General features: G+C 44.7%; 1 protein-coding gene and 2 non-coding genes across 7 annotated transcripts; all 3 read left to right on the plus strand.

Annotated features, from left to right (window-relative positions):
* Positions 1-44: 44 nt before the first annotated feature.
* Positions 45-27,740, plus strand: LOC138672647 (uncharacterized). 5 transcript variants are annotated; one of them, XM_069760846.1, is made up of 8 exons: positions 45-180; positions 772-834; positions 1,239-1,264; positions 1,569-1,621; positions 3,997-4,117; positions 21,569-21,610; positions 26,307-26,663; positions 26,764-27,740. In XM_069760846.1, exons 7-8 carry the CDS (start codon positions 26,314-26,316, stop codon positions 27,647-27,649), a joined length of 1,236 nt encoding a protein of 411 aa, XP_069616947.1. In that variant the 5' UTR covers positions 45-180; positions 772-834; positions 1,239-1,264; positions 1,569-1,621; positions 3,997-4,117; positions 21,569-21,610; positions 26,307-26,313; the 3' UTR covers positions 27,650-27,740. The 5 variants fall into 5 exon arrangements, with proteins under 5 accessions (XP_069616947.1, XP_069616920.1, XP_069616939.1 ...); XM_069760838.1 differs by lacking the exon at positions 3,997-4,117 and having other exon boundaries at positions 46-180; XM_069760819.1 differs by lacking the exons at positions 21,569-21,610; positions 26,307-26,663; positions 26,764-27,740 and adding an exon at positions 8,087-9,409.
* Positions 584-658, plus strand: LOC138660527 (small nucleolar RNA SNORD126). Its single transcript, XR_011317915.1, has one exon. It is a non-coding gene; the product is annotated as a small nucleolar RNA SNORD126 (small nucleolar RNA).
* LOC138660526 (small nucleolar RNA SNORA79) lies at positions 1,347-1,491 on the plus strand. Its single transcript, XR_011317914.1, has one exon. It is a non-coding gene; the product is annotated as a small nucleolar RNA SNORA79 (small nucleolar RNA).

A 27,740-nucleotide genomic window follows, 5' to 3' on the forward strand; every position in this document is an offset into this window, starting at 1 on the left:
ACCAGTCTCCTCCCCAGTCCCCTCCCGGTAGGAGGCGGAGCTCTGTACTGTGGGCGGCTCCTCCCCTTCCCAGGACGTTAGCCAGCCTCCATTACAGGAGCTGCTGCAGTAGTAGACGCTCTCACTTCCACGGGCCTGCGGTCGGTACACAACGCTCCACTGCTCCAGCTCGTACATGAGGTTAGTGAGGGGGCGCGGGCCGGGACTTGCTTCTTGTTCTCCGGTCGCGGAGTTCTGTGTATGCGGCGTTGTGTCTCTCTGAGCTCCAGGCCGCCATGTTGTTGCGCACGCGGTGGCTCCGCAGCCGTGTTCCCGCGCTTTCTGTGGCGGTACTTGGCTTGTCCCTCATTTCCCATGTGTGGTCAGTAGCCCAGTCCTGTGCCGGACACGTCACCACAGGCTTCTTCTGGCTTATTCATGGTGTCCGGGAGCTGCAATGGCGGCCCTGTGGGATGTTCCGCCTCGTGTGAGGCTGGTCCTGTGCCTGCAGATAGCACTCCGCTCTGCCCATTACTGACCCTAAAAGGCTCCGCTCCTTCCCTGTGCCCACATTCGTGTGTAATGCCTGTACTCCCCAGTCTCCAGCCTGCTGTGATGAGTTTGCATAGTCCGTGTTTCACCTGAAAACCAATGATTATGTTCATGCCCTGAGCAGGCTTGTACTGTGCCCACTGCTTTCCCGGTGATGTGGGGTCTCTGCCCGGCTGCTGCTCCCCGTAATATATTAGAGTTCTAACTTCCACTTTAATATTTAATGTTCATTCCCCTCAGATGGGTGGTAGACTGCGACCACTGTGACATACACGGATTTTCTGCGAGTGAAGACTTGTGCAGGTAAGCAACACGCCTATCATCTTTACTAATGAGTCCTCTGCTTTAGCCAGTTCTTCTGGCGCTTGTGACCCTTTTGTAGACCTTATAGGTGCATTTACATGAGCTAATGTAAGGGTTAAATCGGTCTACAGCTAAGTTGTGGGTTTGTCATGACTTGACAAATTACTTGTAAATGTGTTAAAGGGTTAATGGTCTTGCTCTATTCATCCCAGTTCTAGTAAAACAAGTGGTGGGCGCGCTCCATAAGTACCCTGTGGCATTCTGTGATGAGTTTGCATAGTCCGTGTTTCACCTGAGATCTGTGATTACAATTCATGCTCTGAGCCACACTTGTCCCTGCAGTCTACTGTAATTCCCTTTAGTAACTTTTATGTTGCTTCATGACCTTTTTCTGTTTTCTTTAGGTGATCTGGATGTCAGGATAGTAAAGGTAAGTTTCATTAGTTTGATATGACTTGTGCTGATTTCTTAGCCTATTAATGGCTAGTGATTTATTGACCCCTTCCACTCATCGATGGCTGTTCCTTTCTGAGCCCCGAGCTATGGGCTTTGAGATTTTAGGCTATCGTAGATTAAAGTTGCCTTTTTCACTCGGGAGTGAGTAAAGGTGGGTTGGCTGCCTCACCTCATTTCTGAATTTTGCGGGGCAAGACAAAAAAAAAAAATATCCGTACTCTAAACGTGTGGTATGTTTGACTAGCATGTGTGCTCATTTCTAATCAATCTTGTTGCAGGTTACATGGACTGGTGACAACCTACAGTTGATGCCACCTTGTTTTGTTTGAAGGTACAGTATCATAACGCTATCAATTTTCGTAGTTTCACTTACTGTATTTATCACCAGTCTGGCTGCCCCCTTTTTTTTTTTTTTTTTTTTTTTTAAAGCTTCACACTGACTCCAGTGAGTGTTCTTAGAAAAAGTTGCCATAAAGGTCCTAATTTCCCCATAAATGTCCTCACTTTTGCAAGTCAGATCTCAACTTCTAGGTTGTGATCTTTGCATGCAGAGCAGGATCCAACAACCTTTGGTGGATCTCTGTATGTAAGGGCAAGATCTGTCTTTGCACTACCCCAGTGCTTCAGCATGTTTTTACTAAGCTGTTGTTGAACAGTAACCACTTTGTTACTGTTCTGTTACCACTTACCGTATATACTCGAGTATAAGCCGACCCCCCCCCCTCCCTAATTTTGCCACAAAAAAACTGGGAAAACTTAATGGCTCGAGTATAAGCCTAGGGTGGAAAATGCAGCAGCTACCGGTAAACTTCAAAAGTTAAAAATAGATACCAATAAAAGTAAAATTAATTCAGACATCAGAAGGTTAAGTGTTTTTGAATATCCATATTGAATCAGGAGCCCCATATAATGCTCCATAAAGTTTGATGGGCCCCATTAGATGCTCCATATTAAATTATGCCCCATATAATCCTGCATAAAGGGTAATAAGGGCCCCATAAGATGCTCCATAGATATTTGCCCCATATAGTGCTGCACAAGTGGTATGGCTCCATACAGATGCTCCGCACAGCCACTTGCCCCATTTGCTTTTGCTGCCATAAAAAAAAAATCACATACTCCCCTCTCCGTCGCTCAGGACCCTGGCACTTTTACCTGCTCCTCGTGCAGCTCCGTCTTCGGCACTGACGTTCAGCAGAGGGCGCACACTGACTACGTCACCGCGCCCTCTGACCTAAGTGTCACTGCCAGAGGACGCTGAAGACTGAGCCGCACCAGAACGAGGAGCGGTAAATATCGCGCAGCGCTGCGCTCCCCCTCCCCGTATACTTACCTGCTCCTGGCACTGTGTCCCTGCTTCTTCCACGGTTGCATCTTCCTGTATTGAGCAGTCACCTTTACCGCTTATACAGTAATGAATATGCGGCTCCACCCCTATGGGAGGTGGAGCCACATATTTATTTCTGTAATGAGCGGTCCCATGTGACCGCTCAGTACAGGAAGAAGCTGCAGCGCTGGAAGAAGCAGGGACCGCGCCGGGAGTAGGTAAGTATAATTACACAGCTCCCCCTCTCCTGCCGACCCCTGGGTGTGACTCGAGTATAAGCCGAGAGGGGGACTTTCAGCCCCAAAAAATGGGCTGAAAATCTCGGCTTATACTCGAGTATATACGGTAATTCTGTTTCAGCAGCTTTCTCATAAAGAAACGTGCACTCAACTGAATGGGTGCTGCTCCTTTGTGTGAGGGAAAGCTGACCAAAATGGCTGTAAAATCAACAGCCATCTAATGTATGCGGCTGGTGGCTAATGTGAACACTGTAAAATTATATATATATATATATATATATATATATATATATATATATATAAATTTTTTTTTTTTTTTTAACTGATTACTTACAAAGTCTATAAATACCTGTAACTCAAATTTAAGTTGCACAATGGGTCATGTCCTGAAAACTTGACTTTAAATGGCCCAGGAAGCTTTAGTCCCTTTCCACCACCCTTTTAGATTCTTTAATAATAGTGTAATGTTGGCTGCCACAGGTAATTTGTGGTATCTGCCAAGTTTTTTGGCGTTAAAAGTTTCCCCAAGAACCCACACTAGGTCCCAATATATACTTAATCTCCTATAGTTTAGTGCCAATCAAATAGTAAAGTCCCCGTGCTTACCCATGTGTGAGCTGATGACTCTCCCAGATCCGCCAGCAGCCCCCTGGGAGAGTCATCAGCTCACACATGGGTAAGCACTGGGACTTTACTATTTGATTGGCACTAAACTATTGGGGATTGCACTTTTGCTTTTGTTTTCCATGGATCCTATTTGGACCAGGAGACTCTCCTCTTAAGGTACCGTCACACTCAGCGATATAGACAACGAGCCGACCTAAACTAGATCGCTGGAGCGTCGCTGTTTAGGCCGCTGTAGAGACGTCAAACACAGCAACTCCAGAACGATGCAGGAGCGATCCAGTGACGTAACGGCGACTCGCTTCTCGTTCTCTCTGGTTGTTAGCTCCATGTCAAACAGCCGGAGTGTACCGATCCGACACACATCTAGGGGCATTGCAGCATAGCCAGATAGGCGTGTTTCTCCACAGGGAGACACCCAGGATGTGGCGTCCCGGAATATAAACCGCGACTCTACAGCGATTCAGTCTTTCCATATTTTTTTGAGAGCTGCGTCTTCACGTTCTGACTTTCCAGCGTCCTGTCCGGAACGACCCTCCGCCAGCTACGATCCTCTTCTCCTGGGAGCGTCCTGTCCGGAACGCCATACTCAGTATACTGCAGGCGTCTTCATCGGATCTTTTCCTGCTCATCAACGGTATGAAATATCTTTGAGTTGTTGTTTTTCTTCTGTGTATAGTTATGGCTATGCAGCAATGCTTATCTATGTACTGGTGTATGGTAAAATGATGTATAAAACATCTCTGGCAGCCATCTTGTGCATCTGGCAAGCGGACGCACAAGATGGAGGCACTTTAGGATGCGGTTAGCAAACCATTTTGTGCGCACACTATATGGAAAGGTAAACCAACTCTTTTGTGTCTGCCTTGGCTTGGCTGGCCCTGGCCTGCTCCGCTAGTTAATTAAATCAGCACACAACATAACGGTAATATAATAACACATTTATTTTTAAGAACTATAAAATAAAATGAAAAATAAATCAAAACCTCCCACGGCGGTGGGCCAACAGATGTCGTAGCGTGCGTCCCTGTAGCTTGATCTGCTGTGCAACCTCTGTCGCGGCCTCCAGCAGGCGCGCTGACGTCTTCTCCAGGCGCTTCTGCCTGGACAGCAGCTCTTTCGCGGTGGGCGTTTCTGTGGATAGAAGAGGCCAGAGAACGGACGGTGATTACGCTGCAAATACGGCATGTGTGAACATACCCTGAAATTTACTACACACTCAATTTGGTACTGTCACAGAGGGCGAGAACTTTTTTTTTTTTCTCACTGTCATTGACATCCCACCGATAACCCCTCCCACTGTATACTTACGGAGAAGGGACGCCGGTTGCTCATCCCCGGAAGAACTGCTGATCTCCCAACCCCTTGCTTGTGCCTCACCGACTAAGGAAGCAAATGCATATCTGGTTAACAATTGAACACGCTGTGGGGAACTGCTCGCAGTTTTGGTCACTTAACAATTGATCCACTGCTCGCCTCTGGGGAGAACACCGCTGACCCAGGGGAAGAAGGCAAGTGGCGGAAGGGAGGTGTTGAGGATGGAGGGGTGCTACCGCGCCTGGTCCTAACTGCATCTGTAATGTATACAATATTTCAGTTCCCCTCTAATGTCCCGTATGCAGTAATAAAATCGCAATGAATGATGGTTAACATACGTGACGGCCCGGGCTGTGGGCTGCCGCTGGTGGCGGATGATGGGCCCTCTGTGCCAGTGCTGGCAGATGACGACCCCTGTTGCCGGTGCCGTCTCTCTACACAAATTAAAGAACTGCAATGTTTAGACACCAAAAGTACAAGGCTCCAGACTAAAAAAAAAAAAAAATACCTAGGCGCCATTGGCGGAAAAAGGAGCCAAATGAAATTTTGAGTCGCCAGATGTACGTACATACAGGTCCTTCTCAAAAAATTAGCATATAGTGTTAAATTTCATTATTTACCATAATGTAATGATTACAATTAAACTTTCATATATTATAGATTCATTATCCACCAACTGAAATTTGTCAGGTCTTTTATTGTTTTAATACTGATGATTTTGGCATACAACTCCTGATAACCCAAAAAACCTGTCTCAATAAATTAGCATATTTCACCCATCCAATCAAATAAAAGTGTTTTTTAATAACAAACAAAAAAACCAACAAATAATAATGTTCAGTTATGCACTCAATACTTGGTCGGGAATCCTTTGGCAGAAATGACTGCTTCAATGCGGCGTGGCATGGAGGCAATCAGCATGTGACACTGCTGAGAGGTTATGGAGGCCCAGGATGCTTCAATAGCGGCCTTAAGCTCATCCAGAGTGTTGGGTCTTGCGTCTCTCAACTTTCTCTTCACAATATCCCACAGATTCTCTATGGGGTTCAGGTCAGGAGAGTTGGCAGGCCAATTGAGCACAGTAATACCATGGTCAGTAAACCATTTACCAGTGGTTTTGGCACTGTGAGCAGGTGCCAGGTCGTGCTGAAAAATGAAATCTTCATCTCCATAAAGCATTTCAGCCGATGGAAGCATGAAGTGCTCCAAAATCTCCTGATAGCTAGCTGCATTGACCCTGCCCTTGATGAAACACAGTGGACCAACACCAGCAGCTGACATAGCACCCCACACCATCACTGACTGTGGGTACTTGACACTGGACTTCAGGCATTTTGGCATTTCCTTCTCCCCAGTCTTCCTCCAGACTCTGGCACCTTGATTTCCGAATGACATGCAAAATTTGCTTTCATCAGAAAAAAGTACTTGGGACCACTTGGCAACAGTCCAGTGCTGCTTCTCTGTAGCTCAAAAGTGGCTTTACCTGGGGAATGCGGCACCTGTAGCCCATTTCCTGCACACGCCTGTGCACGGTGGCTCTGGATGTTTCCACACCAGACTCAGTCCACTGCTTCCTCAGGTTCCCCAAGGTCTGGAATCGGTCCTTCTCCACAATCTTCCTCAGGGTCCGGTCTCCTCTTCTCGTTGTACAGCGTTTTCTGCCACATTGTTTCCTTCCAACAGACTTACCATTGAGGTGCCTTGATACAGCACTCTGGGAACAGCCTATTTGTTGAGAAATTTCTTTCTGGGTCTTACCCTCTTGCTTGAGGGTGTCAATGATGGCCTTCTTGACATCCGTCAGGTCGCTAGTCTTACCCATGATGGGGGTTTTGAGTAAAGAACCAGGCAGGGAGTTTATAAAAGCCTCAGGTATCTTTTGCATGTGTTTAGAGTTAATTAGTTGATTCAGAAGATTAGGGTAATAGGTCGTTTAGAGAACCTTTTCTTGATATGCTAATTTATTGAGACAGGTTTTTTGGGTTATCAGGAGTTGTATGCCAAAATCATCAGTATTAAAACAATAAAAGACCTGACAAATTTCAGTTGGTGGATAATGAATCTATAATATATGAAAGTTTAATTGTAATCATTACATTATGGTAAATAATGAAATTTAACACTATATGCTAATTTTTTGAGAAGGACCTGTATATAGAAAATAGAGATCACTCTTCCCAGTGATGCTATACTCTGCATTGTCTGGGGGTTATTGCATCACTAGGAAGCGCCTCCCGGCAGCGCGCGTCTCCTGATTCCCCCTCCCGGCAGCGCGCGCAGGGTTGCCAACCTCCCAAATGATTTTTGGACAATCCAGCTAAAAATTGCAGACATCCCAAAATTTTAAATGTGTTTTGGAGTTTCTGGAACCCCTGACCTGACCATTTTTCACGGACACCGCATTTTACTCAGACAATACGGACATGAGGAAAAAGTGGCATGTTTTTCCGGGAACTCCAGGACAAGTTGGCAACCACGAGTGCGAGTCTCCCGATTCCCCCATACTGGTACTTGCCACGAATTGTCTCCGCCCGCAACTCTGCCAGATGCTGTGGAGTCTTGTAGCACAAGTCAGCCCACTTTTTACGCAGCGCACTGCGGCGGATGCCAAATCGCCTCTCCATGATCCGACCAATGTGGCGCAGCACCTCCTGTTTGTGGAGGTTCCTGTGGGCTGGTGCCGTCTCCAGGCCCTCGTAATCCCAGTCATACATTTTCTTTATGAAATATTTCAGCTCTGTGTGCCCCAGAGGAGCAGAACGCTGTCTCACTGCCGTTTTACCTGGAAAGACGCTGAACGGCACCGCCCAACCACGCCCAGAGGAGGTCCTTGACTCAGGCGTGATGTTGCGCGATACGCATCGCTGTAGAGTCTCCGTTTATGCACAGCGTCGCGGCTCCAGAAATCACTCTTTGGCGTTCTCGGTTTCAAGCCGCAGCGCTCATGGTCCTGGTTTCAGCGGCTTGTACAGTGATTTTTAGGGTACGTTCACACAATGCAACTCGGCTGCATACTGTACGTCTGTATCTGTGCAGCGTATATGCTGCATAAATTGACATGCTGCTTATTAAAACTACGCACCTGCGTAAAAATACAGCATATTTTCGTATGCAGTGCGTGAACTACTGTTATTAGCAAACAAAGGGTGTCTATGGGGAACGGCAGTCCTGCGTATTTAACGGACGTAAAATATGCGGCAAATACGCGATGTGTGAACGCTACTTTACAGTATTGGATGTCTTGTGTCAGTTTAGCAAATCATAAGTACTAATTCTTTTGCTTTTTCAGGTTGCCATGTCTATTACAGATGTACCTGTGATTGTAGCGGCTGCGTTGTTGGTTGAAGCTCACCGCCAGCTGGAGGCTCATGCGCGGAACACTCGTACTAAGCGACAGCGCCGCATGTGGACCAGACAGTGGCTGCAGAAGAGGAATCAATTGTCCCATATGGGCCTAATAAGGGAACTGCAGGAGAACAACCCGCATGATTTCAGGAACTACCTGCGAATGTCGGAGGATTCCTTTTATGTGCTACTTGCTGCAGTGGAACCTTATATCAGGCGGGAAAATACCAGGATGCGAGCTGCTGTCCCTGTGGATAAGAGACTGGCTGTCACATTGCGGTTCCTGGCGACAGGCAGGTCTATGCAAGACTTGCATTACTGTGCAGCTATTTCCCGATCCCTGCTCAGCGTCATCATCCCAGAGACATGTAATGCAATCGTCTCCGCTTTACACCGCACTTACATGCCTTTCCCGGAGACCCAGGATGATTGGAAACAGATATCCCATGGATTTCAGCAGCAATGGCAGTTCCCTAATTGCGGTGGGGCCTTGGATGGGAAACATGTCCGCATCACCCAACCACCACACTCCGGCTCATTTTTCTACAATTATAAGGGTTATTTCAGCGTTATTCTGATGGCCCTCGTTAATGCAAACTATGAATTTATAAGTGTGGCTGTAGGGATCAACGGGAGAGTATCTGATGGCGGAGTTTTGGAGCACACCGATTTTGGGGACCGCTTGAAAAAACACAAACTGGCCTTGCCGCCCAACTGCGACACTACTGAAAACATGAACTTTGTGTTTGTCGGCGATGAGGCGTTCCCACTGCATCCCAACCTTCTGAAGCCCTTCTCCCAGAAAACTCTGACACCGGAGCAACGCATTTTTAATTACAGACTTTCCAGAGCTCGACGCGTTGTGGAGAATGCTTTTGGTATTATGGCAAACCGATTTCGGGTTTTCCACACTGCACTCAACATGAAACTCTCGTCTATTGACTCTGTGGTGCTTGCCTGTTGCGTCCTGCACAACTTTCTACTCCGCCGTGATGCCAGTGCATACAGCCCTCCACAATATGTAGACTCTGTTGACCCTGCAAACGGAGATGTAACCCAGGGCGAATGGCGTCTCGATGAGCACAGGGTTTCAGGCTTGGAAAGTCTTGGATCCGGAAGGAACTCTGATGATGCGACGATTTGCAGGGAGAAGTACTGTGACTTTTTCAATGGGCCAGGGGCTGTCCCATGGCAGCATCTCCAGCAGTAGCGCAACTGTTTCCATTTCTTTGTACCATGTATTATGGAATAAAAAATTTTTGGCTGATGCGCTCTCGTGTACTATTTTGTTGATCACCCATGCAATTCCTTTTTCTGTCTCAATGTCTACATAAATATATTTATCTATACACATACTCTAGTTCTGTAGCACACATACGAATCCTGGGAGTCCGCAGCATCCTCTGCCCTAGTGCTTTCCTGATCGATAGATAGATATCGATATATAACCCTCTATCTATCTATATCTATCTATCTATATATCTATCTATATATCTATCTATATATCTATATATCTATCTATATATCTCTATCTATCTATATATCTCTATCTATCTATCTATATATCTCTATCTATCTATCTATATATCTCTATCTATCTATCTATATATCTCTATCTATCTCTATCTATCTATCTCTATCTATCTATCTATATATCTCTATCTATCTCTATCTATCTATCTCTATCTATCTATCTATATATCTCTATCTATCTATCTATCTATATATCTCTATCTATCTATATATCTCTATCTATATATCTCTATCTATCTATATATCTCTATCTATATATCTCTATCTATCTATCTATATATCTCTATCTATCTCTATCTATCTATATATCTCTATCTATCTATCTATATATCTCTATCTATCTATCTATATATCTCTATCTATCTATCTCTATCTATCTATCTATATATCTCTATCTATCTATCTATCTATATATCTCTATCTATCTATATATCTCTATCTATATATCTCTATCTATCTATATATCTCTATCTATATATCTCTATCTATCTATCTATATATCTCTATCTATCTCTATCTATCTATCTCTATCTATCTATCTATCTATCTATCTATATATCTCTATCTATCTATCTATATATCTCTATCTATCTATATATCTCTATCTATCTATATATCTCTATCTATCTATATATCTCTATCTATCTATCTATATATCTATATATCTATCTATATATCTATATATCTATCTATATATCTCTATCTATCTATCTATATATCTCTATCTATCTATCTATATATCTCTATCTATCTATCTATATATCTCTATCTATCTATCTATATATCTCTATCTATCTATCTATATATCTCTATCTATCTCTATCTATCTATCTCTATCTATCTATCTATCTATCTATCTCTATCTATCTATATATCTCTATCTATCTATCTATATATCTCTATCTATCTATATATCTCTATCTATCTATATATCTCTATCTATCTATCTATCTATCTATATATCTCTATCTATCTATCTATCTATCTATATATCTCTATCTATCTATATATATATTCGATTATTCACTTACACATTATGTGAATATGTAAACCATAAATCTAAAGAAAAGACCATGTGACGCTAATAAAGTTTATTGACATATTAAACCAGTAACAAGTGACAGTAACGAGAAATTCGAGGCCATGCGAACCAAATGTTAAGATCGAGCAGTTAACTGGTCGCTCAACACAAACAGTAATGATACATGCAACAAATCGTTTATTTACAGATTTTCTATGAATTTCTGTACGTATTAACCACGGCCGTAAATACGGGAGGAGCCGACATCAGCAGAAGGAACGCATATGCGTCCCTCTGCTGATGAAAACTCCTCCCGTATTTACAGCCGTGTTTTCCTACGAGTTGCCGGCCATGTGTATACAGACCACAATTTTCTATGAATTTTGGTCCGTATACACACGGCCAGCAACTCGCTGTGGTTAACCACGGCCGTACATACGGGAGGAGCTGACATCGGCAGAAGGAACGAATATGCGTCCCTTCTGCCGATGTCAGCTCCTGCCGTATGCACGGCGAGTTGCCGGCCGTGTGTATACGGACCAAAATTCATAGAAAATTGTGGCCCACAAAACTACCGGTAAATAATGGCCAAAAAAAAAAAAACCGGCAGTGTGAACGCATGAAGTGCTTAGGAAACAGAAGTCTCTATCGTTTTCAGTCCAAGAACACTACAGATGTTGATAGTGGGTGTCCATCTCGCTGTACTGGTGTTTGGCCGTAGAAGGTCCTTGCGAAAAGTCGCCAAAAGAAGGGGGTGGAGGTGGTGTCCGGAACTGGAAATGATGTGGGGCCAGTCTGCGGACAGGAGTGCTGTGCATGGGCTCTTGCTGGTGTCCCCAATAAAACTGGTCACTGGGCTGACGGTCGCTGCTGGTCAACGTTGTTCTCTGTCAGTTTGCCTGCGGCTGCCGCGTTCAAAACCTTGAACATGACTTTATCCGCGTACGTACGCTGGGTAATGTCCAATCTATTTAAGCGTTCCGCAACGAAGGATGGAAATCCAGTGAGCTGGGTTGTGGCATGCTGGGTCATTGTTGCTGGCCAGTACCAGGAGATCCACAGGTGTGCCCGCAGTCGCCTTTCTTTTGCGAGATGGGCGCTGTGGACGTGTCTGCTCCTCGACACACGGGCTTATGGAGGACTGAGGGGTCTCGTCATCGTTGCCTGCCGGTGTTTGGAGATGTTCAGGAGGCACCTGCGAGTACAGGAAAAAAAAAAGTCAATAACATACAAACACATCAGCCCTAGAGAGCCCCCACCTCCCCAACACCTCTATGCCCGTCCGTGGGAAGCTATGAGGAACAGTTATCTAGATAGCAAACTACAGGGGTTACAGAGCTGGACTGAACTACTTTTGCCGGCTATACTGTACGGAAGACACAATGTAAAGTTATGTATATTTATGTTATAGACTTTTGAAATAAGACTGCATTTAAAGGTAGGGAAGGACTGTTTGGACATGCTTATCTGAACAGGAAGTGGCAACTGTTATTATCTGGTGGATTAAACATGAAAAACGTGAATTATTATTGGAAACCGTGCAGTATCATAAACATACAAGACACAGGGCATGCTACAAGCAGGGAAGCTAGGAGGTACTTACATGCTAGTCAGGAGACTCGGGCAGGATCTCTTCAGCAGATGGCGCACGAAGGCTTGTCACGGTCTTGGACAGGCCAGGGATTTCCTGGTCCCGAGTGAACGCCAGCAGGTCATAGTACCACAACTTGGTACGGGGGAGGCCCCTGCCACGGCTTGTCCGGTATCCGAGGCCGCCATAGCTACGACCGATGGGTCGGGAAGTGTGAGCGGGGGTAAGCGCCGCCGCCTCTCCAGATAGGAGTTAGGGGCTCCAGCACTCTGCCGCGCACAGGACGCCTGGATCTCCAAGATGGCGCCGCATCGGAAGTAGTGGGAGAGCTTCCGGTTCAAGTGCGGTGACTGACTGCACCAAGATGGCGCTGCCCCGGAACCGGAGTTCTTCATTTCTGGGTTGCTGACTGCGCGCGCATGCGCAGTAGGTGCAGAAGACCGAAGAGGGGGGAAAAAAAGCGCTTCCTCAGCGATGCAGCCACGGGGGAGGGGATAAGCGCTTAAAAGAAGGTGCACATGGAAGCTCCTTGCTGCATGCCGTCCCAAGGTGGTACCATGGAGGACAGCGATCAGCAGCTTCAGCCGCAGCAGCGCCATCATCAGCGACAGAAGTCGGACGCTCAGAAAAAGCGAACTTCTGCGGAGAACCGGAGTTCTCGGTCTGGTAGCCATTCCACACAGCATAGTAAGAATCCCAGCGTGGTAAACCAGCTGCCGCCATGGATCTCACACCTCAGGATCCTGCCCCTCCAGAACCGGTACCTGTGGCTGCATCAGATTGGTGAGTGATCTTCGTGAAGGCTCACTTTTTGTAATTGGGGTTCCCCTTCTCCATTTATCTTAGGCAAGGAAGAGAACGGGGAAGACAAAACACAGAACCTGCCCCTTATGCGAGAAAGCCCTACCGCAGTCTTGGGATAAGAAGCTATGTGACTCCTGTATAGAACGAGTCCTCTGTGAGGAGACACCAAACTTCGCCTCTGAGTTACGTTCTGTAATTAAATCAGAGGTCGAGACTGTGTTTAGCTCCCTTAAAGGTGAAAAAAGAGCTAGTAGGAAACAACCTATTCCTTATAGGAATTCTGACTCTTCCAGCTCCCAGAGTAAAGACTCGGATACGCAGGATTCCTCCTTCTCTTCTTCGGATAATGAGAGTGGAGGTCGTCATTGTTTCCCCCTAGATGAGGTTGATGGCCTTGTAAAGGCAGTAAGATCAACAATGGGGGTGTTGGACCCTCGTCCTGACAAAACTGTGCAGGACATTGTTTGGAGGGTTATCCCAAAAAAAGCGTAAAGTGTTTCCCCTTAATGAGAACATACAAGCATTAATTTAAAAAGGAGTGGTAGAAACCTGAAAGGAAAAATGCAGCGGTTCCCTCTATTAAAAGGAAATATCCCTTTGAAGAATAGGCTTCTGTCTCATGGGATAAAGCCCCCAAACTCGACGTTGCGGTAGCTAAGGCCTCAAAAAAGTTTGCATTACCATTCGAAGATATGGGAACCCTGAAAGATCCTCTTGATAAAAGAGCAGATACTTAAAGGGGCCTGGGAGTCAGCAGGTGGATGCTTAAGGCCAACCATAGCGGCTGCCTGCACGTCACGATCCTTAATGATCTGGGTTGATAACCTAGAGAAACAGCTTAGAGATGGGGTCCCCAGAAATAAAATTTTAGAGTCCATCCCTATGATTAGTGGAGCCGCAGCGTTTTTGGCAGATTCATCGGCCGACTCAAATTAGCATCTAAATCTGCAGCTCTTTCAAACGCAGCGCGTAGAACCTTATGGCTAAAGAGCTGGCAGGGGGACTTACAAACCAAGCAAAAACTTTGTTCAATTCCATGTGAGGGCAAGTTTCTTTTTGGAGAGACTCTGGACGATATCCTGCAAAAAGCAGGTGATAAATAGAAAGGTTTTCCCATACTGGCCCCAACATATAATAAGCGGCCCTTTCGGAATAGAACGTTTTTTAGAAGACCGCCAAGGGAACAAAACCGATGGGATGACGGGAAAAGGAAGGACAGGGGGTTCCCTTTTGGTAACCCCCCTTGAGAATGAAACCCCCCCCCCCCCCCCAAGTGACATCTCCCCCAGGGTGGGAGGGAGATTATCTCAATTCCTCCCGGCCTGGGAGAAAATCTCAACCAGCCCTTGGATATTAAGTTTAATAGGAGAAGGGCTTCGCATAAAATTTCTATCCCTACCCCCACGAAACTATGTGGTAACACCACTGAAGTTGTCTCCTCAACAACAAGAAGCTCTAGAACTAGAAATCTTAAAACTGATAGATAAAGCTGTCATCCAAGAAGTCCCCCCTCTGGAGAGAGGGAAGGGATTTTACTCTATTGTTCCTGGTTCCCAAACCAGATGGAACCTTCCGGACTATAATAAAGTTACGGAAGTTGAATACTTGTGTAAAAAAACATTCAAAATGGAGTCAATAAAGTCAACAATAAAAAAATCTGTTTCCACACTGTTTTATGATAGTTCTAGATCTCAGCAACGCGTATTATCACGTCCCCATCCACAAGACCTCTCAGAAATTCCTCAGACTGGCAGTAGTCATAAAAGGACAGACAAGGGAATATCAATACAGGGCTCTTCCCTTTGGCATATCAATTGCACCCTGCATTTTCACCAAGCTGATAGCGGAGATGATCTGAGAGAGGAAGACGTCTTGATTATTCCATATCTAGACGACTTTCTGATTGTGACCAACTCAGCCGAGCTCTGCCGCCAGCAATGCGACAGAGTGATAGACACTTTAAAAGGATTGGGCTGGCTGGTGAACCTCCAGAAGTCAAAGCTGGAACCAACCAGGGTTCAAGAATTTTTGGGTCTCACCTTGGACTCAAGTTCTCAAATGTGTCGCCTTCCAGACAAGAAAAAAACAAAACATAATCCACCTAGTATCGGAAGCGCATACAAACCCTACCATGACTCTAAGGAAGGCGATGTCATTACTGGGGTCTCTCTCTCTGCTTGTCTTCCAGCAGTTCAGTGGGCACAGCTCCACACAAGACCTCTCCAGTGGGACGTTTTAAGGAACCAGAAACTACTAGGGGGGGGCGGTTAGAGGGTCGCATGACTCTAAATTTGCCTATTATTTCCCTAGTTTGGTGGTTAAATCCCAGCAACTTATCAAAAGGGATTCCCTGGGTGATAGAGGCGTCTCAGATAGTCACCACAGACGCAAGTCCCACAGGGTGGGGGGCTCACCTGGACAACAAAGTCTCTCAGGGGATATGGACAAGTCTGGAGCTCAGGTCTTCCTCATATCAAAAAGAACTGAGGGCCGTAAATCATGCATTACTGTACTTCCTAGACAAGCTACAAGGCCATCATGTCCAAGTATTAGTAGCCTACTTAAACCACCAAGGGGGGACCAGGTCTCAAACATTAATGAAAACCACCTCCGAAATTTTCAGCTTGGTACAAAACAACTTCCTATCCCTATCGGCCCTACATATAAAGGGTGTAGAAAACCAGAAAGCGGACTTCCTGAGTCGTACCCAATTAAAGCAGGGGGAGTGGCCTCTAAATCAGGGCATCTTCAACAAAATGGGGAATCCTTGTAATAGACCCCTTTGCCAATGTGCACAACAGGAAACTGGGAACTTTCTGCTCCCTAGATTCCAGGGGGAACCCTCAGGCTGTGGATGCGTTCGAAATTCCCTGGACAGACCCTCGCGTATGCATTTCCCCCTACTATTCTCATTCCAGCAGTCCTGCAGAAGATCAGGCAGGACAGATCCAGACTCATCCTAATAGCCCCCTTCTGGCCCAAGAGAGCCTGGTTCTCATGGCTGAGGATGCTATCAATCACCGATCCCTGGGTTCTTCCGGACCTCCTGTCTCAGGGACCGGTGTTCCACCCTCAGTCAGAGAATCTCCATCTGACAGCGTGGAATTTGAGAGGTCACTAAATATTGTTGTCCAATTTGTCCTGAGTACGCTGATACCCGATATGTGGGGGGAACCACCGTTTGAGCGCATGGCAGAGCTCGGAAGGGAAGGAGCGCCATTTGGAGTGCAGACTTAGATGGAATGGTCTGCAGGCGTCACATTGCGTTTGCAGAGCCCCTAATGTACCTAAACAGTAGAAACCCCCCACAAGTGACCCCATATTGGAAACTAGACCCCCCCAAGGAACTTATCTAGATATGTTGTGAGAACTTTGAACCCCCCAAGTGTTTCACTACAGTTTATAACGCAGAGCCGTGAAAAAAAAAATCCTTTTTTTCCCCACAAATTATTTTTCAGCCCCCAGTTTTGGATTTTCTCGAGGGTAACAGGAGAAATTGGACCCCAAAAGTTGTTGTCCAATTTGTCCTGAGTACGCTGATACCCCATATGTTGGGGTAAACCCCTGTTTGGGCACACGGGAGAGCTCGGAAGGGAAGGAGCACTGTTTTACTTTTTCGACGCAGAATTGGCTGGAATTGAGATCGAACGCCATGTCGCGTTTGGAGAGCCCCTGATGTGCCTAAACAGTGGAAACCCCCCCAATTATAACTGAAACCCTAATCCAAACACACCCCTAACCCTAATCCCAACGGTAACCCTAACCACACCTCTAACCCTGACACACCCCCAACCCTATTCCTAACCGTAAATGTAATCCTAGCCCCAACCCTAACCCTAGCCCTAACCCTAATGGGAAAATGGAAATAAATATATATTTTTTTAAAAAATTTTATTTTTCCCTAACTAAGGGGGTGATGAAGGGGGTTTTGATTTACTTTTATAGCGGGTTTTTTAGCGGATTTTTATGATTGGCAGCCGTGACGGCTAAAAGACGCTTTTTATTGCAAAAAATATTTTTTGCGTTACCACATTTTGAGAGCTATAATTTTTCCATATTTTGGTATACAGTCATGTGAGGTCTTGTTTTTTGCGGGACAAGATGACGTTTTCAGCAGTACCATGGTTATTTATATCTGTCTTTTTGATCGCGTGTTATTCCACTTTTTGTTCGGCGGTATGATAATAAAGCGTTGTTTTTTGCCTCGTTTTTTTTTTTTTTTTCCTTACGGTGTTTACTGAAGGGGTTAACTAGTGGGCCAGTTTTATAGGTTGGGTCGTTACGGGCGCGGTGATACTAAATATGTGTACTTTTATTGTTTTTTTAAATTTAGATAAAGAAATGAATTTATGGGAATAATATATATATTATTTTTCATTATTTAGGATTTTTTATTTTATTTTTTACACGTGTGGAACTTTTTTTTTTTTTTTTTTTTTTTTTTTTTTACTTTGTCCTGGGGGGACATCATGGATCGATGATCTGACAGTTTGCATAGCACTCCCTGCAAGGACCCGGATGCCGCAGCCTTCTTGGATCCGGGCCTGGAGCAGGGAGGGAGGTAGAGAGACCCTCGCAGCAACGCGATCACATCGCGTTGCTGCGGGGGGCTCAGGGAAGCCCGCAGGGAGCCCACTCCCTGTGCGATGCTTCCCTATACCGCCGGCACACCGCGATCATGTTTGATTGCGGTGTGCCGGGGGTTAATGTGCCGGGAGCGGTCCGTGACTGCTCCTGGCACATAGTGCCGGATGTCAGCTGCGATAGGCAGCTGACACTCGGCCGCGCTCCCCCCCGTGAGCGTGGCCGATCGTGCTGGACGTACTATTCCGCCCTTGGGAAGTAGGGCCCACCCCACATGGACGGAATAGTACGTCTATTGGCTGAAAGGGGTTAAAGGTACAGATAGCAGCTCTAGGAGCACTGTACTGTGAAAACATAGCCAACCCTTGGGTAATACGGTTTGTCAGAGCAGCCGCAAGGTCTAAACCTGTAACTATACGTAGATTACCAACCTGGGATTTGAATTTAGTATTGTCAGCCCTAACAGAATCCCCGTTTGAGCCTATAGAATCGGTACCCCTTAGGATTCTTTCACTTAAACGGCCCTCCTAATAGCCCTGACATCGGCCCGTAGGATAAGTGACCTCCAAGCCCTGTCTGCAAACCCTCCCTTTACACTAATCCTGGATGTTAAGGTTATACTAAAAACAGACCCTGTCTATTTGCCAAAAGTTGCGTCCACATTCCATAGATCTCAGGAAATAATCCTTCCTTCCTTCTGTCCAGACCCTAGAAATAAGAAGGAAGAGAAATTCCACACACTAGATGTGAAAAGGTGTCTAGTCCAGTACATTAAAATCACCCAGCAGCATAGGTAGGAAGGGTCTCTTTTTTTTTTTTTTATCTGCTTCCAGGGCCCCAGAAAAGGACTCTAAGCGTCTAAGGGCACTATAGCTCGATGGGTAACAGATGCAATAGTCTTGGCGTACTCATCCACCGGGAATGCCGTTCCGCAGGGACTGAAGGCACACTCTACAAGGGCTATGGTGACCTCCTGGGCCGAAAGGTCAGAGGTACCATTAGATCAAATTTGTAAGGCGGCCACCTGGTCATTACCTTCAACCTTTTTCAGACACTACCGCTTAGGCCGGCGTCACACTTGCGAGTTTTAAGAGCGCAGAAACTACGTCCGTAAAACTCGCATAATATACGGCACAATTATTCTCTATGCCCCTGCTCCTATCTGCCGTATTTTACTGATCAGTATTATACGGCTCTCTACGGCCGTTGAAAATCGCAGCATGCTGCGTTTGTCACCGTATTGCGCAAATAAAACGCCAATGAAAGTCTATGGAAGCCCCAAAAATACGGATTACACACGGACTAGCAGTGTGATTTGCGGGGAATACGCAGCGCTGTTAGAGAGAAAAGCCGGCAATTCAGTGCGGTGTACTGTAAAATCACACTGACCGCTTACAATAGAATAGGTAGAATAAATGTGTACACATAGAATATGTATGTATGTAAATATATATATATATATATATATAATTGAGAAACGTGTATGTATGTGTGTGTATATATATATATATATATATATATATATATATATATATATATATATATATATATATATATATATATATATATATATATATATAATTTCATCCAGCGCGATATATCAGAAAGCCGGTAATTCAATTACCGGCTTTTGCTTTCTCCTTCCTAAACCCGTCATGATATGAGACGTGGTTTACATACAGTAAACCATCTCGTATCACCATTTCTTTTGCATATTCCACACTACTAATGTTAGTAGTGTGTATATGCAAAATTTGGCCGTTCTAGCTATTAATTTAAAGGGTTAAATGGCGGAGAAAATTGTGCGGGAGCCCACGCCAATTTTTTCCGCCATTTAACCCTTTAAATATCATGTCGGGTTTAGGAAGGAGAAAGCAAAAGCCGGTAATTGAATTACCGGCTTTCTGCTATATCGCGCTGTATGAAATATCTATAATATAACGCTGGGAGCGTCACTCTGTCCGAAGCCTTTATAGACTGCGCAAGCGCCGGCGCAGCCTGGCCCCCACAGAGTGACGCTCCCGGGAGATCGCGGTATGCGTAAGCACTGAACGCATACCGCGATCTCCACCGGAGAGTCAGGGACCGCCAGGAGGGTAAGTATATTCACCTTTCCCCGTTCCAGCGCTGCGTGCGGCTCCGTCTCCCGGCTCCTCTGCTGTGACCGTTCAGAGGGCGCGATGACTCGATTAATGCGCGCCGGCGCCGCCCTCTGGCTTACCAGTCACAGGCAGAGGAGCCGGAGTGTGTCTTCAAGAAAATGGCGCCGGAAAGCGCGGACTGCGCAGGCGCCGATTCCTGCTGCCGGAATCGGCGCCTGTGCAGTCCGCGCTTTCCGGCGCCATTTTCTTGAAGACACACCTGCAGTGGAGCCAGACGATAGGTGAGTATGGTATTTTTTTTTTTTTTAATATGGCAGCAGCATACGGGGGCATATAATACAATGGTGGCGCAGGATGGGAGCAGCACATGACAGAACGGGGTAGTTACTCTCAGATAACTGTGTTTCTCAGAGCCCATGACAGCACCTGCTTATTCCCCCCCTTCATCACGTGTGCGGCGAGCACATTATTTTGTGTGAAGTGTTTTTCCTTATAGACACGGTGTTCACTTGTTAAGCAATATGATTAAGTTGTATATTTTTTGTTGTTGTGGCTAACCTGGAGGACCTCCGATGCTCTGTAAACAAAACTGATGCAGGGGAGAGGTACCGCCCTTTTATCCTGTAGGTTTCCTGTCCCTGAAGGGCGGATCCCCTCTCTGGTAGTGCTGTCATGGGCTCTGAGAAACACAGTTATCGGTGAGTAACTACGCTTTTCGCTTTTGCGGGACAAGTTGCACTTTTTGACCTGCACCATTGATTTTACCATATCATATGTACTAAAACGGAAAAAACAAAATTTCAAGTGCGGTGAAATTGCCAAAAAAACTGCAACTCCACAACTGCTTTGGATTTTTTTTAAACAATGTTCACCAAATGCTAGAACTGATCAGCCAATATGATATTTCTCATGATCTTGGGTTGGGATATGTGTGAGCTGACTGTTACCATTTTGGTGCAGATACGATCTTTTGGTCGCTCATTATTGCATTTTAATGCATCGTTGCGGCAACCAAAAAAATGCAGTTCTGACTTTTTTTTTTTTTTTTTTTCTCGGTACGCTGTTTAGCGATCAGGTTAATTCTTTATATTGATTGGGTGATTTTTGAACGCTACCTAAACATGTTTGTTTTTTAATTGTTATTTTGAATGGGGCAAAAGGGGTGATTTGAACTTTTTATATTTGTTAAAACTTTTTTTTTTATTTATTTTTTTTTTTTACCTTTGGTATGTTTCAATAGTCTCCATGGGAGTCTAGAAGCTGCCATAACCTGATCGGTCCTGCTACATATAGACGATAAGATCACCTGAATGTAGCTGAGTTGCTATGAGTGCCGACCATCGTGCGCTCATGATCACGTGAAGGAGGTCACTGATGGGCGGATTTCAGGCGTGATGGGCAGAAGCGTGCGTTAAATGCCACTGACAGCTGTTCTCGGCACATGTCAGCTGTTCGAAACAGCTGACATGTGCCAGAAAAAATGTGGGCTCACCACGGGAACCCACATCAAATGGGGAGACACAACATGTGCCGTACATGTACAGCGCATGTTGTAATTTGGCCGCTTTCCTGTAAATGCATTAAAAGGTTAATAATGGTCTTGCTTTGTTCAAGCCTAAAAAGTGTGTGGACAAGCTCCATAACTACCCTGTGATGAGTTTGCATAGTCCGTGTTTCACCTGAGATCTGTGATTATGATTCATGCTCTGATTCACACTTGTCCGTGCTGTTTAATTCTTTTTAGTAGTAACTTGAGTGTTTACTTGATTGTCATTTTATGGTTTTCTTTAGGTGATCTGGATTAAGGCTGTCTGGAGAGGTTACTTCTGAAAGGTAAACTTCAGCTGTTAGAATGATTAAAATTTAATCAAGAGACTTGTCTTCTGCTAATTTAAACAATTAAAAGCTACAGAATTTCTAAAGTTTTGGCAGCTGTTCCTTTCTGAGCCCCAAGCTATGGGCTTTGAGATTTTAGGCTGTCGTAGATTAACCCCTTTCTGACCTCGGACGGGATAGTACGTCCGAGGTCAGAAGCCCCGCTTTGATGCGGGCTCCGGCGGTGAGCCCGCATCAAAGCCGGGACATGTCAGCTGTTTTGAACAACTGACGTGCCCATAATAGGCGCGGGCAGAATCGCGATCTGCCCGCGCCTATTAACTAGTTAAATGCCGCTGTCAAACGCAGACTGCGGCATTTAACTACCGCTTCCGGCCAGGCGGCCGGAAATGACGGCATCGCCGACCTCCGTCACATGATCGGGGGTCAGCGATGCTTCTGTATAGTAACCATAGAGGTCCTTGAGACCTCTATGGTTACTGATCGCCGGTAGCTGTGAGCGCCACCCTGTGGTCGGCGCTCGCAGCACACCTGATTTTCTGCCACATAACAGCGAACAGCAGATCGTTGCTATGTAGCAGTGCCGATCGTGCTGTGCCTGCTTCTAGCCTCCCATGGAGGCTATTGAAGCATGGCAAAAGTTAAATATATATATATATATATATATATATATATATATATATATATATATATATATATATATATATATATATAATATATATATATATATTATATCTCTCTCTCAATAAAAAAAATCAAATCTACACATATTTGGCATCGCCGCGTTCAGAATTGCCCGATCATTAACCTGATCGCTAAACGGCGTAGCAAGAAAAAAATTCGAAACGCCAGAATTATGTTTTTTGGTTGCCGTGACATTGCATTAAAATGCAATAACGGGCGATCAAAAGAACATATCTGCACCAAAATGCTATCATTAAAACGTCATCTCAGCACGCAAAAAATAAGCCCTCAACCGACCCCAGATCATGAAAAATGGAGACTCTACGAGTATCGGAAAATGGCGCAATTTTTTTTTCTTTCTTTTTTTTTTTTTTTTAACCCCTTTACCCCCAAGGGTGGTTTGCACGTTAATGACCGGGCCAATTTTTACAATTCTGACCACTGTCCCTTTATGAGGTTATAACTCTGGAACGCTTCAATGGATCCTGGTGATTCTGACATTGTTTTCTCGTGACATATTGTACTTCATGACAATAGTAAAAATTCTTTGATAGTACCTGCGTTTATTTGTGAAAAAAAACGGAAATTTGGCAAAAATTATGAAAATTTCGCAATTTTCCAACTTTGAATTTTTATGCAATTAAATCACAGAGATATGTCACACAAAATACTTAATAAGTAACATTTCCCACATGTCTACTTTACATCAGCACAATTTTGGAACCAAAATTTTTTTTGTTAGGGAGTTATAAGGGTTAAAAGTTGACCAGCAATTTCTCATTTCTACAACACCATTTTATTTTAGGGACCACATCTCATTTGAAGTCATTTTGAGGGGTCTATATGATAGAAAATACCCAAGTGTGACACCATTCTAAAAACTACACCCCTCAAGGTGCTCAAAACCATATTCAAGAAGTTTATTAACCTTTCTGGTGCTTCACAGGAATTTTTTGAATGTTTAAATAAAAATGAACATTTAACTTTTTTTCACAAAAAATTTAATTCAGCTCCAATTTGTTTTATTTTACCAAGTGTAACAGGAGAAAATGGACCCCAAACATTGTTGTACAATTTGTCCTGAGTATGCCAATACCCCACATGTGGGGGTAAACCACTGTTTGGGTGAATGGCAGAGCTCGGAAGCGAAGGAGTGCCATTTGACTTTTCAATGCAAAATTGACTGGAATTGAGATGGGACGCCATGTTTCGTTTGGAGAGCCCCTGATGTGGCTAAACATTGAAACCCCCCACAAGTGACACCATTTTGGAAAGTAGACCCCCTAAGGAACTTATCTAGAGGTGTGGTGAGCACTTTGACCCACCAAGTGCTTCACAGAAGTTTATAATGCAGAGCCGTAAAAATAAAACAATTTTTTTTCCCACAAAAATTATTTTTTTAGCCCCCAGTTTTGTATTTTCCCGAGGGTAAGAGGAGAAATTCGACCCCAAAAGTTGTTGTCCAATTTGTCCTGAGTACGCTGATACCCCGTTTGTTGGGGGAAACCCCTGTTTGGGCACACGGGAGAGCTCGGAAGGGAAAAAGCACTGTTTTTACTTTTTCAACGCAGAATTGGCTGGAATTGAGATCGGACGCCATGTCGCGTTTGGAGAGCCCCTGATGTGCCTAAACAGTGGAAACCTCCCAATTATAACTGAAACCCTAATCCAAACACACCCCTAACCCTAATCCCAACGGTAACCCTAACCACACCTCTAACCCTGACACACCCCTAACCCTAATCCCAACCCTATTCCCAACTGTAAATGTAATCTAAACCCTAACTGTAACTTTAGCCCCAACCCTAACTTTAGCCCCAACCCTAACTTTAGCCCCAACCCAAACTGTAGCCCTAGCCCTAACCCTAGCCCTAACCCTAGCCCTAACCCTAGCCCTAATGGGAAAATGGAAATAAATACATTTTTTTAATTTTTCCCTAAATAAGGGGGTGATGAAGGGGGGTTTGATTTACTTTTATAGCGGGTTTTTTAGTGGATTTTTATGATTGGCAGCCGTCACACACTGAAAGACGCTTTTTATTGCAAAAAATATTTTTTGCGTTACCACATTTTGAGAGCTATAATTTTTCTATATTTTGGTCCACAGAGTCATGTGAGGTCTTGTTTTTTGCGGGACGAGTTGACGTTTTTATTGGTAACATTTTCGGGCACGTGACATTTTTTGATCGCTTTTTATTCCGATTTTTGTGAGGCAGAATGACCAAAAACCAGCTATTCATGAATTTCTTTTGGGGGAGGCGTTTATACCGTTCCGCGTTTGGTAAAATTGATAAAGCAGTTTTATTCTTCGGGTCAGTACGATTACAGCGACACCTCATTTATACCATTTTTTTATGTTTTGGCGCTTTGATACGATAAAAACTATTTTATAGAAAAAATAATTATTTTGGCATCGCTTTATTCTCAGGACTATAACTTTTTTATTTTTTTGCTGATGATGCTGTATGGCAGCTCGTTTTTTGCGGGACAAGATGACGTTTTCAGCGGTACCATGGTTATTTATATCTGTCTTTTTGATCGCGTGTTATTCCACTTTTTGTTCGGCGGTATGATAAAGCGTTGTTTTTTGCCTCGTTTTTTTCTTTTCTTACGGTGTTTACTGAAGGGGTTAACTAGTGGGCCAGTTTTATAGGTCAGGTCGTTACGGACGCGGCGATACTAAATGTGTACTTTTATTGTTTTTTTTTTTTATTATTTAGATAAAGAAATGTATTTATGGGAATAATATTTTTTTTTTTTTTTTCATTATTTTGGAATATTTTTTTTTTATTTTTATTTTTTACACATTTGAAAATTTTTTTTTTTTTACTTTTTTACTTTGTCCCAGGGGGGGACATCACAGATCAGTGGTCTGACAGTTTGCACAGCACTCTGTCAGATCACTGATCTGACTAGCAGCGCTGCAGCCTTCACAGTGCCTGCTCTGAGCAGGCTCTGTGAAGCCACCTCCCTCCCTGCAGGACCCGGATCCGCGGCCATCTTGGATCCGGGGCTCGAGCAGGGAGGGAGGGAGGTAAGACCCTCGCAGCAACGCGATCACATCGTGTTGCTGCGGGGGGCTCAGGGAAGCCCGCAGGGAGCCCCCTCCCTGCGCGGTGCTTCCCTGCACCGCCGGCACATCGCGATCATCTTTGATCGCGGTGTGCCAGGGGTTAATGTGCCGGGGGCGGTCCGTGACCGCTCCTGGCACATAGTGCCGGATGTCAGCTGCGATAGGCAGCTGACACCCGGCCGCGATCGGGGGGAGCGCCGCCGATCGCGCTGGACGTACTATCCCGTCCATGGTCATAGGGGCCCACCCCACATGGACGGGATAGTACGTCCGATGTCAGAAAGGGGTTAAGCAAAGTTTGGAAATTTTTTTTCACCACTTAGGTAAAAAATAACCTAGTCATGTTAGGTGTCTATGAACTCGTACTGACCTGGAGAATCATAATGTCAGGTCCGTTTTAGCATTTAGTGAACCTAGCAAAAAAGCCAAACAAAAAACAAGTGTGGGACTGCACTTTTTTTGCAATTTCACCGCACTTGGAATTTTTTTCCCGTTTTCTAGTAAACGACATGCTAAAACCAATGATGTCGTTCAAAAGTACAACTCGTCCCGCAAAAAATAAGCCCTCACATGGCCAAATTGACGGAAAAATAAAAAAGTTATGGCTCTGGGAAGGAGGGGAGCGAAAAACGAAAAATCCCAAGGTCATGAAGGGGTTAAAGTGGCCTTTTTCACTCAGGGTTGAGTAAAGGTGGGTTGGCTGCCTCTCCTCACTTCTGAAGTTTGCAGGGCAAGACAAAAAAAAAAACAATGTATGGGTTAGGCTAGTTTCACATTTGCGTCTATGTGCGCAGCTTATCAAACGCATGCTAACGCAGCAGTTTTTATCCACATCAGTTTACACATGACAAAAAAATGCATGCGGCGTGTCTCATGGAAATTCTGTGTATAGACCCTTGTACAGATGAAATCCACATCTTTTGTTTCTGTTTCCAGCGTCAAGATGGATCGCATGGATAGTTTCTATCTGAATATGGAATTGGATTTCAACTTGTTTCTTGCCTTTGCATTTGCTTGTGAGCAAGAAAGGAAAAGAGAAAGGAAAAGAGAGAGACTGAGAAGACGTCGGCGCTTTTGGCAACACCCAATTGTTGAAGTCAGAGAGAGCCGTGGAGCCTACCTTTCTTTTTTCAGTGAGCTCCGTGAAAACCCGGATAAATATTTTGAGTACACAAGGATGTCTCAAGAGAGCTTCAGGGATTTGCTGCTTCGTGTACAAGGAGCCATCAGCAGGCAGAACACACAGCTACGTAGAGCGATTCCTGCTGAGGAACGTCTGCTGGTGACCCTAAGGTATGTAATATTTCAAAAGAAACGCCTGTCATAAATATTATTGTTCTGCCATGTACTTAATGTGGGGGTTTTTTTTCTCCCTTTTTCCCTTTCTCGGCAGATTCCTGGCTACCGGAGAGAGCTTATCATCGCTCGAGTTCCAACTCCGGATTGGAATTTCAACACTTTCTGGGATTGTTGTAGACACCTGCCAGGCTTTGTGGGATGTTCTGCATGAGGAATTTATCCCCCTACCCACCCCTGAAATCTGGCAAGAAAATGCAGAAAAATTCTGGGAAATTTGTAATTTCCCAAACTGTTTGGGGGCTGTGGATGGAAAATATATTAGAATTACCAAACCGTCTGGAACTGGATCCAAGTACTTTAATTATAGAAAATACTTTTCTGTAGTGCTCATGGCGATTGCAGCTGCGGACTGTAGATTTGTCTCCATGGACATTGGACCTTCTGGACAAGGTAATGACTCACAGACATTTAAAAACTCGGTCATGGGTAAGCGCTTGTATGGGAACAATTTAAATTTCCCACTGCCACGACCTCTTCCCAACAGTGAAGGTCCCCCAATGCCATTTGTTGTGGTTGGGGATGAGGCCTTTCAGATGTGTGCAAACCTCCTTAAACCATACTCCAGTCGGGATTTAAACCACACAAAAAGAATTTTTAACTACCGACTGACAAGGGCACGAAGAACTGTTGAGTGCGCCTTTGGTTTGCTGGTATCAAAATGGCGCATTTTGGGAACAGCCATTAATCTCAACCTTGATACAATCGATGGGGTGGTAAAAGCGTGTGTCGTTCTCCACAACTACATCATGGCTAAAGAGAAACCCAACATAGAACTTGATGCACCTGTTTCTAACCCATTGCCAGATTACCATCATCACCCTCTCAGGACAACAGTGGAAGTTGCCCAAATGAGGGATACATTTGCTGCCTACTTTGTTTCTGATATTGGAAGTGTGGCATGGCAAGATGAAATGGTTTAGTAAAATGTTCCTGTGATATGTAATGTTATGTACCTGGAATGTTAAAATTTACCTTTAATGTTTGCTGACAATAAAACTCTAGTGAAACGCC

Source organism: Ranitomeya imitator, chromosome 1 (genome assembly GCF_032444005.1).
Source record: "Ranitomeya imitator isolate aRanImi1 chromosome 1, aRanImi1.pri, whole genome shotgun sequence".
NCBI classification, from domain to species: Eukaryota; Metazoa; Chordata; class Amphibia; order Anura; family Dendrobatidae; genus Ranitomeya; species Ranitomeya imitator.

Bases quoted from the DNA above. Each gene is read 5' to 3' on its own strand.
- LOC138672647 (XM_069760819.1), top strand. From the start codon at position 8,093: ATGTCTATTACAGATGTACCTGTGATTGTAGCGGCTGCGTTGTTGGTT.